Source organism: Tupaia chinensis, unplaced genomic scaffold (genome assembly GCF_000334495.1).
Source record: "Tupaia chinensis unplaced genomic scaffold, TupChi_1.0 Scaffold000090_1, whole genome shotgun sequence".
In the NCBI taxonomy this organism is placed as follows: Eukaryota; Metazoa; Chordata; class Mammalia; order Scandentia; family Tupaiidae; genus Tupaia; species Tupaia belangeri.
Genome location: NW_006159552.1, coordinates 236463 through 253015, shown reverse-complemented (window position 1 = coordinate 253015; position 16553 = coordinate 236463). Strand labels below are relative to the sequence as shown.

Sequence of the window (16553 nt, the reverse complement as noted above, 5' to 3'; positions counted from 1 at the left end):
TTTAAGCCACCGGATCCGGGATGCGAACCGCGGTCGACTACGTGGGAGTCCAGCGACATAGCCATTACGCTAACTGCTGGTTCCCTTGGAGAGGTTTTTTTTTGCTACAGGGCAAATGCGCTTGCCACAAAGACAGAGAGAGACGGAGAGACAGAAAGAGAAAAATCACCCCTGAGGAGAGATGACCATGCTGCAATCTCTTCTCCTCCATTCTCCTCTCAGGATCTTGGGCACGCACACACATGCGACCGGCATGAATTTAAGCCACCAGGTCCAGGACTCGAACCGCGGTCAACTACATGGGAGTTCAATGATGTGGCCATTACGCCAATTGCTGGTTCCCATTTGTCTTACTTTGATAGTACGGCAAGATATAGAAAGAGCTATTAGATGCAGGGACAGAAGATGCTAAGCAAATCTGCTATTGCTTCTTAAAGTCTAAAAGTCACGGTTCTTAGGTAAGATTATGAGTTACAGTCAAAAGATTAATTTCCTCAATGCTGTGGGCTTTTAACTACCAAATTCCTTGCTGTGGTTTTTCCATATAAACTGCACATATAGTTGAGCAATTTACCAATAATTAGAATAAGCAGTCAATCCAAAATTATTTTTTTAAATAATTATTTATTTTATTTTATTTATTCATTCATTTATTTTTTAGTTTGACCAGAGAGAGACAGAGGGTGAGACTTAGAAAGAGAGGAAGTGAGAAAGCAAGCCACCAGATTCAAGACTTGAACCCCGGTCAGTCATATGGGAATGTCCAGCGCCTTAACCACCACGCCACCTGCTGGTCCCGTCAATCCAAAATTATTAACATAAACATCTCCAAGGCCATCAGAGCACATGGACCACTTCTGTGTGTGTATGTGTGAATAAATGTTCTAAATCAGAAGAAAATGTGCACATTGGGCTACATCAAGAGTATATAAAACTCCTGGGACCAGCAGTTAGTGTAATGGCTATGTCGCTGGACTCCCACATGTAGTCGACTGTGGTTCACGTCCCAGACCCGGTGGCTTAAACTCACGCTGGGCGTGTGTGCGTGCATTCCCAAGATCCCGAGAGGAGAATGGAGGAGAAGGGATTGCAGCGTGGCCATCTCCCCTGGGGGGTGATTTCTCGCTTTCTGTCTCTCTGTCTCGCTCTGTCTTTCTGGCAAGTGCATGTGCCCTATAGCAAAAACCTCTCCAAAAAAAAAGAATATATACAACTCCTATGTCTTTTAAGGAGAGGAGAAAATGTTTCAGAAGCAGGAGAAGAAAAGAAAAAAAAAAAAAATGACAGCAACATCAGCAAACCTAGAAGTTTCAGCTTCCATAAAATATACGGCTGCCTATTAGAAGACGAAAACCTCCAGGTGTCAATTTTTCATTCAGGCTTGCCAAAGATCAGCTTGGTTTTTATTGCTTGGTGCAATTTCCGAATTAAGTGACTTCACTGTGAGTGGGACTTTTTTATGTAACACATTACATCATAAATTAGCCCTAATAATGTGACAGTGATCACCGGCAGATAAACCGCACAATGAGCTGGCAGGATTGCAAGCCCGGGGCACATTCTTCCCTGGATTCTGATTTGTTATCACAGTTTCAGTGGAAAACACACACAGAGGACGGCAGCAGAGGAAGCGTGAGGCCGCTGCATCCCAGCGATTCCCTGGCCTGCGCCTGCCCGCTGAGTCACCTACCTCGTAGCCTTTCTCCAGCAGGAACTCGGCCAAGTATGAACCATCCTGGGAAGAGAGGGAAAAAAAAATAGGAGACGTCAGGCAACTTGTGGCTAGTAGTACAGAAAGGTGACCCCCACTAAAAGTTTTGAGAAAAGCAAGTAAAAGTATACCAAACTTAAATTAAGGACGACAGTAACCCAACTAAAATGATATCGACGAACACCGCACAGTACTCCGGGATACGCAAGGCATTTCAGGGTTTCATACGAGCTCCACAGAAGACAGAGGAAGAAACCGAACACCAAGGAGGGAAAGTGACATAACAGAGAAAATTTAAGTTGCAGAATGGAATGGATTTGGCTTTAGGCCACTCATTAGCTAACTGGGTGAAACATGCAAGCAAATTAAAAAAAAAAAAAAACCCTGTACAAAGTAGAACACCTTCGTGTTATGATAACATAAAACAGAAATTTTACTAATCCTAGGGATTTATGTTAAAAAAAAAAAAAAAAAAGCCATGGCTTGGGAAGGGATGTACTGAGAGCCCAGGGGGCTTGGAGTGAGCAAAGCACAACTGTGAAGAGGAGACAGAGAACTCCTATTGGTGTTTACAGTGGAGTGGAAAGGCCAGGGAACAGTAGAGGAAGATTAACCTCTGAAAGGAAGGCCCTCCAGGTACTGGTGGGAGTCACCTGTTAACACAAGGGTTGTGGACAATCACCGCAGGGTTTAAAGGGTTTAGGGAGGGGGCTATATCGGATTGATATTCTCATCACTGCATGTGCATCCACTCTGTACAATCTTATGAATGTAGTTCATTCCTACCCTAAGATGAAAGTGTCTATGGGATTCTCAACCAGCTTTTTATAATTCTTTAAAAAACTGTCTGGGTGGGGGGAGCAGCAGGTGGCATAGTGGTTAAGGCACTGGACTCCCACAGGGCTAACCACAGTTAAGTCCAGGCCCTGGAGACTTGAAAGCCACACTGGGCACATGTGCATGTGTGCTCAAAATCCCAAGAGAAGGGATTATGGTGTGGCCATCTCCCCTGGGGGAACAGAATAATATCTTACTTCTTTCTCTCTCACTTTCTGTCTCTCTGGCAAGAACACGCACTCTATGCCCCCCCCCCATAAAAAAAACAATCTTTAAAAAATTCTGGGTAGGAATCTCTATTTAAGGTAAAATATTTCATATATCATTTTTTTTGGGAAAGAAAGTGTGACAGGTATCCGAGTAAAATCCATTAAGATGTTCAAAGTTGAGGAAACACCATGGTAGAGGTGGTAAGAAAAGTCATCGGCTTCTCTCAGAAAACATACTGGGTACACATTTTATAACCAATCCTGTAGCTGTTCTGCTTTTAGCTCAAGAAGGGAGTTCTTCTCCCTTCCATTCAGACTTAAACATGAAAACAGGAGGCTCTAATTTCTGGAAATGCATGCCTTCAAAAGCAGGGAGGTCTGGGTTTTCTTCCATTTCTTCAACTTGAAAAAAAAAATACCTTTGAATTTTGAGTTTTGAAAGTTCCAACCAGACACGATCAAAAAAAAAAAAGAAGCGGCAGCAGAAAAAGAGAAAGGAAATCAGTCTTATTATTATCACTTGGCCTAAAGTTGCAATTGGAGACACCCGATGGGTCCTGAAAGCGACAGGGCTGCCATGGGCGTGTTTCCGACATTAATGCTGAAGTCACGCATACATTCAGGCAGAAAGACAAGGCAAGGCCTACAAGGGACACATTCTGTGGTTCATTAAAAAAGCTTCCAGCAGATTTTCTTCTCGCTTCTTATAGAGTCAAGTGGAGAAGAAGAGAAATGGTTGGGCATGTTCCTGTTCATCCTGATGTTAACATGTGTGTGGTTTTTACATACCCGATAGGCAGACTGTTGATAAACCAGATCACGAGGCTGACCAAGTCAGACCAGGAAGGCCTGCACAGCCACCAGAAATGTTAGTGATCAACAGTCCTGTGAATCAGTCGGTGAGAAAACAGAGTATTAGAAAAATATTTACAGTAAGAATAATAATTTGACAGCAGGGCCGGAAAGCCCTGAAAATACCTAGTTTTGATGCTACAGTGGTGGTGGTGTTTTGTTTTTTGTTTTTGTTTTTTTTTTTTTTTGGAGAGGTTTTTGCTATAGGGCGCGTGCGCTCGCCAGAAAGACAGAGAGAGACAGAGAGACAGAAAGCGAGAAATCACCCCCCAGGGGGGATGGCCACGCCGCAATCCCTTCTCCTCCATTCTCCTCTCAGGATCTTGGACACACACGCACATGCGCCCGGCGTGAGTTTTAAGCCACCGGATCCGGGATGCGAACCGCGGTCGACTACATGGGAGTCCAGCGACATAGCTATTACGCTAACTGCTGGTCCCTGTGGTGGTGGTGTTTTGAAGTAGGCAACACTATACCATTCACATTTTATAATACTCTTGCAATGAAAAACTTAAAATGCTTTGTGTTCTACAACAGTTGCAAAGAATGCTTTAACAAAAAGAAAGAAAGAAAGAAAGAAAGAAAGAAAGAGAGAGAGAAAGAAAGAGAGAAAGAAAAAGAGAAAGAAAAAAAGAAAGAAAGAAAGAAAGAAAGAAAGAAAGAAAGAAAGAAAGAAAGAAAGAAAGAAAGAAAGGGAGAGAGAGAGAGAGAAAGAAAGAGAGAAAGAGAGAGAGTGTAAAGCAGAGGTGAACATGCTAGAGCTCCCTGGGCTGGAGAGAGCTGTGATTATTTAGAAAGCTGATGTGAAACAGACCTGCCCAGGACTGAACCCTGTCAATAAGGTCTTGTTCTTCTCACCCAGGCCCGTTTCTCAAACTTTCCAACCGCACTGGAACATTCTGAACCAGCAGTGGCACTGCGTCCGCCTTACTTCCTTGCCAGGCCTCTCAAGTGATAGGGCTTGAGTAGCACAATGAGTGGGAAGCGGGCCGAGTGAGGGATCCTGGTCTCTGGCCCCGGGAGCCCTGCTGGCCTCCCCCCTGCCCTCTCTCCAGGCCCCCGAGGATCTCTGGGGAGACACGTATCTGAGCAGGCAGATGTTGGCTGCCAGCAGGATGCATCCCCTGGAGAATCGGGCCTGACAGAGAACACTGTGATCAGATGCACGACTGCAGTGTCAGGGCGGCCGAGAACACCTAACCAGTATTAAGTTCAGACACTTGATGACTCTGAAGTCGAGGAGCAGACAGACTGAATCTCCAAACCAGTCACTCTGAACACAATCCGTGTGGTATAAAATCCTTCCAGGGTTCAAACCCTGACGCAGAAAACTCTCCAACTGGACAGATATTGCCCTAATATGACCCTCGTAAACTTAACCTCCGTAAGGGTATCTACTTCACATTAAATGCTATACATTTTGTTTGCGTGTTTTTAGTTTTTTGCCATAGAGCATATATGCTCACTGGATAGAGAGAGAGACAGTGGGAGGGAACGTGAGAAATCACACCCCAGAGAGGATGGCCACAGAGCAATCCCTTCTTCTCCATCCTCCTCCTGGGATTCAGCGTGACTTTTCAAGTCACTAGGTCCAGGACTCAAACCATGGCTGGTCATCTTAACCACCTCACCACCTGCTGGCCCGGATGTTATACGGTTTTAAGCTATCCTATGTCTCTAACACTTTCAAGACAGAAATATTCTCTATCTTATTCTGACAAGAACTCAGCCCTCTGACATCTCAAGGAACTGAGGCACAGGGAGTTTCGCTGACTTTCCTAAAACCACTTGACTGGTTACAGACCAAACAGGGACAGGAATGCAAGTCCCATGAACCTGAACTAGGAAATAACCTTCCTCAATCTCTTCTACCAGAATAGGTCAGAACCCAACAAAATAATAAAAATCCATCAAAGACTCATTTTCCAACCAAATTGATGTAGTCATTTTCCACTACGGCATGTTTTATAGATTAAACAGTGCTTCCAGTTTGAATCAAGTGACCCAAACTGAGGGAAGTCAGGTAACTGTAGAACACTCCAGAGCTCAGAGGAGAGAGAAAAGATACAGCACCTGAGATTAGACAGGTCTGGGTTTGGGCGCTTGCAGGGCCGTGAAGCAATCAGCGCTGTCTGGAGGTGAACTTTGGGGATAGAGGGACGTGGGGCGCCAGGTTCAGGGTCCAAAGAGGCCAAGTCTGCGGGTGCCCACTCTGTTCTTCAAAAGGGTGGACCCTCGCTTTTCATAGAATATTCAGAAACGTTCCAGATAGGGCCACATAAAAAAAGTAATTCCAGAAATTAGAATCACATTTTGACTATTGTATAAATTCCACATCTATAAAAAGCAAAGGAAAACACAGAACGCTCCTCCCTTTTCCTAGTGGTCAGAGATGGAAAAAGCATTGGCCAACCTTCTGGGGCCAACAGGTGACATGGTGGCTAAGGCACTGGGCACACCCACATGGCTGACCACAGTTCGAGTCCCAGACCTTGTGGCTTGCTTCCTCACTTCTCCCCCCGTGTGTGTGTAGTGTGTGTGTGTGTGTGTGTGTGTGTGTGTGTCACTCTCTGATCAAATTAAAATGAATGAATAAATAAAAAATTTAGGGGCCAGCAGTTAGCATAATGGCTATGTTGCTGGACCCCCATGTAGTCAACCGCAGTTTGAGTTCGGGACCTGGTGGCTTAAACTCACGCTGGGCACATGTGCGTGTGTGCCCAAGATCCCGAGGGGAGAATGAAGGAATTGTGGCGTGGTCATCGCCCTGGGGCGTGATTTCTCACTTTCTGTCTCTCTGTCTCTCTCTGTCTTTTTGGCGAGAGCACACGCCCTATAGCAAAAACCTCTAAAACAAATTTTTTTTTTTAAATAAACAATTTTTTAAAAAAAGCATTAGCCAGCTCTCTATCAGCATACTCGCGCCCCAAGTCCAAATTCATATTGCAGGGCACTATGTGGAGAGAGACTAGTATTTCTTTCTCTCTTTCAGCAAGGATGCTTGTATAGCCCAGATAAATAAAACATTCTGATGGCGCAATTTGAGAACCAACCTCCCCAAGCTATACTCAAAATCATAATGTATGCTTTCGCTTAAGTACGTTTGGCAGTTTCTTTGAACTGGACAAAATAAGTAGTACTGAGTAAAACAAACCATGCCACTTATAACATGTTTAGATTGACTCAAACTATAGGAAACAGAATACTCCTTCTGCCAGAACAGAAAGGGCCCATTTGCTCTGCCTCTTAAGCTCTTAAGAATATTCTATGTATTCTAACCATTCTAAAAAATGGCATCTTTCCAGTTCATTGCAATCACAATATCCAGATAATCTGTACCCCCAATAAGAGAAATACAAACACCTCAACGATTAACAGAGGATGCTGTTTGGAATCCGAATGAAAACTTCCACTGACTTTACTGTGGTGTGAAGAATCCAGAGGCAGAATATATAGGAAAAGCATTTACACCTGGCTTGTGTTTGTACAAATCACTGGATAAAATCTGTGTCAGACTCACAGAATTCAAAAGGCCATGGGGATTAATTAATCCAACTCTCTCATTTTACAGACCAGGAAATTGAGATTCAAAGCAGTTAAATGTTTAGTGTACAGTCACACGGTCAGAAAGTAGCAGAATCTGCACCAAGAAAAAAATAAAAATAAAAACCAGGTCTCCGGATGTCCAGACCTCAGAGCTTCGCACTAAAAAATACTGAATTAATGGCTAAAGCGAAGAGACTGTACTAACGATGACAGGAGAGAAGCACGCAAAACACGCAAATGCACATCAGACAGAAGAACGTGAACGGAGCCGATCATAGCAATGGAGGGATGACCAAGCGGAAGACAGGAAGAGAGGACATCATCGATATTTCAGACACACAAATAATTCCCATCTCTTATCTTCTTTGAGGTTGAAAAGGTTTTCCCCAGAAAAGCTGCTATCACCAAAGAATGGATTCTCACTTCCTTAACACCAGGTAGAAAGGAGTAGAGCCATCCAGAAACCTGATCAACAGCCTTTGAACAATAAAGAACTGATTGTGTCAAACAGCTAAACACCCTTTACATAACTGCCCCTTCCCTCTCTGCCCTTGGAGCAGGTGCTCAGGAGTTGCACTTACCATACTACCTTGGAAAATTGACAGTGGCTCTGTGGCCAAAAGCAGGACGTTCCAGTAAGAGGTGAAGAGAATACGGTTAATATCAATGATTTAGAAAGAGTCCAGACGCTTCCAGTCAGTCCCATGCATTAGTCTACCCCAGGATGCATGGATAGCCCAGATAAATGAAACATTCTGATGAGCAATCTGAGAACCAACCTCCCTGAACTATATTCAAAATCATAATGTATGCTTTCACTTAAGTACGTTTCGCAATTTCTTTGAACTGGATAAAATAAGTAGTACTGAGCAAAACAAACCATGCCGCTTATAACATGTTTAGATTGACTCAAACTATAGGAAACAGAATACTCCTTCTGCCAGAAGAGAAAGGGCCCATTAGCTCTGCCTCTTAAGCTCTTAAGAATACCCTATGTATTCTAACCACCTAGAATTCTCTCCTTCGAAACATGCTCAGTTTTCAAAATCTATGACATTAAGTTTATGTCATAGTCATTAAAAAAAATTTTTAAACACGTTAAAAATATCAAAGACATAAAAGACTTATTTTGAAAAACAGATTTCCCCATTTGGGTAAAAACTAAGAAAAAAAAAAAAACTTTTTTTTCATTAGTAGTAAGACTGAAGAGTTTTTGGTGTTTGTGTTCTTATTCTGGGAATTATTAATTTGTATCTTTGATGTTCTTGATCCATTTTTCTAGTAGGCAGTGCCCATTGATTTGCTCTTGTAAATATCTAGAACATGTATAAAATGATCGACTTTCATCTCTTATAAATGCTACTCAAAAACTGATACTTTGAAATTGGTTAGCAAGCTTTTGGTGATAGAACTTACATCACTTCCATCATGACATGGTGTAAAATGCATGTTCTGGCCCAGCCCATAATTCCGTGGATAAGGCACCCTGGATCCCATATGGCTGACCACTTGATCCACATCGTAGACCAGGTGGCTTGAAAAATATACCAGGCCCAGGTGAATGCAAGCCCAAAATCTCAGAACAAAGGAGAAATGGAGGAGAAGGGATTATAACATGACCATTCCCTATGGGGGGTGCTTTGCCACTCACCATCCCCCACTTCAACCCTACCCCCGGTCACCCTCCAGTGAACACATGCACCTTCTGGCAAATTAAAATCCACATATGGGGTGTGTGTGTGCATGTATATATATGTATGTATGTGTATTTATATGTGTGTGTGTACATACACACACACACACACTGAGAGAGAGAGAGATCTTCGAGGTTGGCTAGAACTAGCACAACCCGGCATTTGCAGTAACATCAACTTCAACATACTAAAATAAATTTCTGTAACTTTGGTGAATGCCACAGGAAAAACAGGACCAAGGGGTGTAAAACACTTGCGTTGAAAGGTCAAAGTTATAGCTAAGTGAACGAAAGTCATTTTTAATTAAATGGTTAAGAGAAAGATGACACCCACACACATATTCCAACATATGCACTCCCAGAAATGTTTGGAAGCCTCAAAAGTAAACCCAAAGAGGGACCAGCAGTTAGCGTAATGGCAATGTCGCTGAACTCCCATGTAGCTGACCACGGTTCAGACTTGGTGGCTTGAACTCACGCCGGGTGTGTGTGCGTGCATGCCCAAGATCCCGAGAGGAGAATGGAGGAGAACGGATTGCGGTATGGCCATCCCCCCTAGAGGGGTGATTTCTCGCTTTCTGTCTCTCTGTCCCTCTCTGTCTTTCTGGTGAGCGCACGCGCCCTATAGCAAAAACCTCTCCAAAAAAAAGTAAACCCAAAGAGACTTTACTAACAGCCCCCACGAGTCCAGGGTGGCACACGCCTATAGCTGTGTCACCTGCTTCATTCGCATAAGCAAAAGTGTCCAGGGAACATCATGTACCACAGGCTATTTCTTCACCTACACTCCTTTTCTTTGAACCTCTGTGTTTCTCTCCCCCACCATCCTCATTCTTGCCACTCACACCAAGATTTCTATCCCTCGGTGGAGAAGAAGTCCTAATGTCACCTATTGTTCCTACAGAGGATGACGACGGCATCGTAAGGGCAATGGTGAGCTCGCAGGGACACTCAGCAGCGGGCCGTCATGCCCAAAGTGCTCTCCAGACTCTCCTCGTTTCATTACAAGATGGTGTGTGTGCTCAGCAGAGAGAGACACCGGGCAGGGGTGGGGAGACACCCACCCCCGGGAGGCATGGTCCCGACACAATCCCTTCTCCTTTTCTCTACCCAGTTAGGATTTGGGATACACAGGCACATATACCTGACATGCTTTGTTTTGTTTTATTTTGTTTTGTTCTGTTTTGTTTTTTGCTATAGTGCCTGTGCGCTCGCCAGAGAGAGAGAGAGAGAGAAATCACCCCCGGGGGGATGGCCACACCGCAATCCCTTCTCCTCCATTCTCCTCTCGGGATCTTGGGCACGCACGCATGCACATGCGCCTGGCATGAGTTTAAGCCACTGGGTCCAGGATTCAAACTGCAGTAGTCTACATGGGAGTCCAGCGACATAGCCATTATGCCAACTGCTGGTCCCTACCTGGCCTGTTTTCCAAGCCATGGGGCCAGGACTGCAAGCACGATCAGTCACGTGGGATCCAGTCCCCACTACCACTCCACCGCAGAGCTGGCCTGGTCGTTAGTTTTAAATCCTCATGGTAGCCCTATGTAATTGGTGTTGATTATTATCATCTCAAGTTTAACAATGAGAAAACTGAGGCACACTGAGACTAAGTAACCTGCCTGAGACCTAGTAGTTACTAGGAAGAGCAAACATTTAAACTACATATTATTTGTAGTAAATTATTTCTGTTACAATTTGCTTCACTAAGAATCACTATGGAATCGATGACTCCACTGCTATTTTTCCGTACAATTTGGTTTCTATAGAATGTATTAACCATGGGAAATGAGCAGGGCTAGAAAATATCAAACACCCCGTTGGCCCAAAGGTGTTATGGAACAGAGGAGGACAGGAAGGAAATAAGAGGTTTCGTCCCTGCCCTATTGCTCGGAGAAGTATCTGGGAAGCCAGGCATTTCCTGGCCCAGATAGCATTATGATCCGACGCTGGCTGGGGCCTCCAGATTTCACATGCATCAGCACACCCACACGTGGACAGGATGAGAGTAATAAGCAGGTAACCTGGACAGCTCATCAAAACGCCGTGCTATCAGGGAACACCAGTAGATGCGTGAGTCAGGGGCAGAGGGTGGCGAGGCTCTCTGGATGAAAGAGGAGCTCTGAAACACTACCATGCTGACCTCTTCTAGGCTGGATGGCAAGATGCCCTCGAGAAACAAATCGCTGTGCTTCAGCGTGAAATCCAGGTTGGAAAAAAAACAGAGGAAATATAAGAAGCATATCCCTGTCAAAATCCTTTCAAAGATCTGCCTAACTGGCCAGTTCAGTGCCAACGTGAATAACTCCTTTCAAGTTGAGAACAATATGCTAGCTGCAAGCTTTTAGAACTCGGAGCTCCAAATACACTGATAAAGAGTCAAGCAGCTCTGAAGGGAAGTTAATGCAGCTTGGCCAGTCAACTACATGCTTCATTCATGATCTCTTTGCGGTAAATAGCTGTACATACCCAGAGTACACACGGTACATGTAGTAAAGTAGGTGTATAAATGCGTATTAAAATTGGACAAATTTTCAAAAGCGTTCCTCTCCCTTTCCTCTTTTACACTATCTCTCAAAGTGACAGCCCATACAATTAAAGTCTATTTCTCTGCAAAGCACAAAGTACTAGCTTACGGTGTTCTAATCACTCAAGTGATTTATAGAGGAAATGAATTTTTGCAGGTACTCTAAAACAGAACTGCACTTTGTCCAGTGTTCAAGGCCAGGCTTAATGAAAAACTTTAAATTGGGGGGTGGGGGGTGGGGGGCGAACAACTTTGTTTTTTTTTGAAAAGTCAAGAATTATGAAATTTGAGTATTTATCTGATTTATTAACATTTCCTTGTGCATTCCTCTTTATAATTGTGTCCTGGCTAAGGCAGGCAAACAAAACAAATGTTCTTTTGTTGCTTTTAAAAGGTCATAAGAATAATGAAGGATACACACACACTGACAACTACTTCTTTCTCCACTTTATTGTGCACTGATTTAAGTTGCTACTGAAATGTCACTGTTGGTTACACACTCAGTTGAACTATTTACAAATATTCTTGCTCTTTTTAACCCAATTTCTTCCATGGGTTTTACTAACTCATACAATCCAGTTATGACTGTTCTTAAAATATGTGTACATCATGATAATTCATTTGATTTTATGAGTCCTTCCGCCAGGGAACACGATAAATCCCTGAAGACAGACAGAAGTTAAGAACTGTGATTCGAAGCCAGGCCGTGGCTGTGGTACAGGGGTAAACGCCCCACTCTGTGAGGCTGAGCACATGGGACGGTCCTGGGTTGGCAGCTCAAGGTCTCCCTGTGCACTCCAGGCACACGCACCTGTGCCCAGGTCTGGACAGGCCGAGGCTGGGAACGGATCGCAGTGTGAGGATCCAGATGGCATGCCTCGCCCTGATTCCCAGCTCCCTCAAGGGAGAAACAAATAACTGTGATTTGAGCTAACTTAATATCACTGAAAGATGAACGAAATTCAAACCCATGTATGTATGTGACTGTGAAGTGCTGAGATTTTTAAAGAATTCACCCTGAAAGCTGCAGATCATAAAAATAACTAATATTCTGAGCCCGAGGACAGACGAGGGTTGTAAGAATATCCACAAGTCGGGATCAGCAGCTGGCACAATGGCTATGTCGCTGAACTCCCATGTAGTTGACCGCAGTTCGAGTCCCGGACCCGGTGGCTTAAACTCACACGTGCGTACATGCCCAAGATCCCAAGGGGAGAATGAAGGGGAAGGGATTGTGATGTGGCCATCCCCCATGGGGGGGGTGATTTCTCACTTTCTGTCTCTCTGTCTCTGTCTTTCTGGCGAGCACACGCACCCTATAGCAAAAACCTCTCCAAAAAAAAAAGAACAACTGCAAGTCACTGAGGATAAGCAAGCCCCGAAAAAGTAGACAGAATGTAGCTTTTACTAGGGTTTGGTTTCTGGGGGTAAGGTCAGCTGGAAAAACTCAATTTTGAGGCCTAGTAAATCTCTGTATTTATGTTTTAGGTTGCGCAACACTGAATATTAGAACTCTGCAACCCAGGAAAGGTAATTAGAACCATTTTGGTGTGGGAATCCCGTATTTAAAAGTATATGCCTCAGGGCCGGCAGGTGGCATGATGGTTGGGGGCGCTGGACTCCCACATGGCCAACTTTGGTTGACTCCTGGACCTGGCAGCTTGCTTTCTCACATTTAAACTTTGTTGTTTTGCTTTCTTTTGCCAACCAACAGTGGCAGGTAGCTCTTACAGAACAATGCAATTTCAACAATAGCAACCACAAGGGACTGACAAAAAAAAACAAATTTTAATATTCCACTGAAAAAGACCAGAGCTTCAAAGCAGGGTTAATATACCCTATAATACATGTAGGTGAAAAATACCATCCCTAATAGGGACTGGATACCTCCCCTCATGTTCATCCAAGTTCTCGACTGCCAGTCGGGCCAAGACCTTAGACTGAGGCAGAGGTGAACCTAAACTGCAGGGCAGACGCTGAAAAATAGGCATCTCTGATCCAGGCTAACCTGTCCACATGTATCCTTGGGTCTAACCGTACCATACAGTCACGCAGAGCAGCAGGCGATACAGTGGTTAAGGCAGTTGGAAGTCATGTCGCCAACTGCACAGTTTGAGTCCCACAGCACCTTGAAGAGAATGGAGGAGAAAGGACTGCAGCGTGGAAATCCCCCCAGAGGTGCCTTCTCACCTTTTCACTCTCCAGCGAATGCATGTGCCCTATAGCAAGTTAATAACAATAATAATAACAATGAGAGTCATCCACTGCACAATGACATTTTGGCAGACCACAGATCATGCATACGACTGTGATTTCATAAGGAGCATACAGGTTATCTTCTGTAGCCTAGGTGTGTAGTAGGCTATTGTTAAGTAATTCTTAAGTAATGCATGGCTATACTTAAATAACCACTGCTTCTGTTTCCCAGCTGCTCTCTCTCCTAATATTTATGACTTATCTGACATATCTCAATATGTCAGAGTTGGGTTATACGGTTAAGCTATCATCTTTTTATAGACATGGTTAACTCAGCCTTACATTACAACACACACGTTCCTCAAAGCACGTATTACAGCTTCTATCAAAATAATATCTTACATTTCTATGATTCCTTAATAGTTTCTAAGTACTCTGATATATTTTTCATTAAAATCTCACAATGTCCTGGCTAGGTAGCTGATACCAACCCATTTTTCTGGATTAGGAAATGAAGAACGCTTAACTCCCTTGTTCAAGGTCACAGAGCTAGAAAACTTGGCAGACTATGAAACCAATTTGTCTAATCCTAACTGCAGTGTTATTTCTACGGTACCGTTTCCTTAGTCAAACTAAAAATGTTTCAACCAAAATAAGACGCCACAGCAAGTACTTAAAACATCTTCATTAACCAAGAAATTCGTATGAAAACTCACATAAATTTAGGGAAAAGCAAATTTTAAATATCATCAAATACCTTTGCAATAATCCATGATTAAAAAGACCACTGCTTAAATGATCCCTCCTTCAAGCATACTAAACAAAGTGCTATTGTAGGTGTGTGTCTATTAGTGAGTGAGTGTACGAATGTGCACGTGTGTGGTGTGTGGGGGGCAGGGCTCATTCAAAGGGACTTCTGTACGTTTACCCTATGATTTAAAAAAAAAAAAGTGTAAGTCTATACTTGGAATGTTCAAAGTAGATGTTAGGACAATCAATCAACTGATAAGCATCCAATAATAGCTACAGTACGTGCACTGTGATATGGTAAATAAAAATAAACACAGATGCATTTCTCACCTTTAAGAAGTTTATGAGCTAATGGGGAGATGAGGAAACAACATAATACATCAACATAATCATTATGATCAATATCATATTACCATAGATGCTGTCATTCACCATATTGGTTTAGGCCAGCACTAGCCAATAAATAGATACCTTATGTGAGACACAAGTGAAATTTCAAATATTCTAGTAGACAAATTGAAAGGAAACAGGAAAAAATATTTTTTAGGGGGGAGAGGTTTTTGCTACAGGGCATGTGCGCTCGCTAGAAAGACAGAGAGAGAGAGACAGAGAGACAGAAAGTGAGAAATCGACCTTCATGGATCCTGAGAACTAGGGATTTCAGGGAAAAAAAGAGAAATGAAGATTTTCTACTGATAACTCAGCCTCCAGCCCACAAACCCAAGTGGTAGGAAGCCCCTCAAGCTTTCCCTCTGTCTCTATCTCTGTCTCTGTATTCTCATTTTTTTATAATTTTTCCTTTTTCAATTTTTTTAAGGTAAAGTATTTTCTCCCCTTTCAGCCCTTTACCTTCATCTTGTTAATTATCCCCTCTCCCCCTCCCACCCAGGAGAGGCAAGTGGCAGGCCTTCTGAAGAAGACACCTTCTGGGAACCAGCAGTTAGCCTAATGGCTATGTTGCTGGACTCCCACGTAGTCGACTGCGGTTCGTATCCCGGACCGAGTGGCTTAAAACTCACGCCGGGCGCGTGTGCGTGTGTGCCCAAGATCCCAAGAGGAGAATGGAGGAGAAGGGACTGCAGCATGGCCATGCCCCTAGGGAGTTATTTCTTGCTTTCTGTCTCTATGTCTGTCTCGGTCTGTCTGGCGAGCACATGCGCCCTGTAGCAAAAACCTCTCCAAACAAACAAACAAACAAAAAGACACCTTCATGGCTCATGAGAACTAGTGATTTCATGCCGTGCGGTTTTCTAATTTTTGCTTTTTTAAAAAAAATAATAATTTTTTTAGTTGGTATTTTTTCCCTTTTTTTCTATTTCTTGGTTGTTCTTGTTGCTGTTGTTTCTCTCTCTGTGTTTCCTTTTCCTTTTCTTTTATCTCATCTCTCTGCTCTTCAATCTCCAATCACTGTGTTTCTAGGCAGATCTAAGGGAACTATAGCCGAACGCCCAAATACTATTAGGGTTAACATATTCCTCAATATCTACTGAGTCCACTGCGCAAAGAGATCAAAATGGAACAACAAAGAGATTCCAGATCACCTCTTTCTGCACGCTCCTGAACACTTAGACTGAACAAGTTTGGGAAGAAACACACCATCCATCAGATGACTAGAAATCACCGCAGGGCCCCAAGAAGTAAGCAAGAAAATGCCTCTCCTCCAAGGGAAAAGAACAGCTCCTCTTCATCCACAAGCAGTTCAATAGAGATCATGGAAATGTCTGCTAAAGAATTTAGAATATTCATAATGGTGAAGCTAACAGAGATGGAAGAGAAGAGAGACAATGGACTGCGGAAGAGAAACGAAAAAGGAGCTGACGAGTTCCAGGAGGTGAGGAAATTCTTGCAAGATCTAAAAGAGGAATTACACACTTTAAAAAAGAGTCAAATGGACCTGTTGGAGATGAAGGCTATAATAGAGGAAGTCAAAATCTCCCTTGGAAGTATTAAAAGCAGACTAGATCATGCAGAAAATAGAATCTCAGGCGTACAAGAGAAAATTGCTGGCCTTGATAAATCCACCATGAAGACAGAAAATTGCCCGAAAGTTTGAGAATAATATACGAGAAATACTAGATACTATCAAACGTCCACACATCCAGATAATTGGTATCCCAGAAGGTGAAGAGACTCATAAAGGCATTGATAATCTATTCCATGAAATCCTGCAAGAAAACTTTCCAAACCCAGAGAGGCAATCAAAGATCCAGTCCCAAGAAATACAAAAGACCC

At 43.3% G+C, this 16553-nt stretch overlaps 1 protein-coding gene across 3 annotated transcripts in view; it reads right to left on the bottom strand.

The window, feature by feature from the left end:
• GMDS (GDP-mannose 4,6-dehydratase) overlaps positions 1–16553 on the bottom strand; it is an 806940-nt gene that overhangs the window by 653360 nt on the left and 137027 nt on the right. For 2 of the 3 annotated variants that reach the window (XM_006143052.2, XM_014585775.2), the window contains exon 2: positions 1691–1735. In XM_006143052.2, the coding sequence (XP_006143114.1) occupies positions 1691–1735 (45 nt within the window). Of the gene's footprint in view, positions 1–1690; positions 1736–3546; positions 3614–16553 lie in introns of those variants that run through there. The other variant, XM_027769778.1, reaches the window with a different exon arrangement.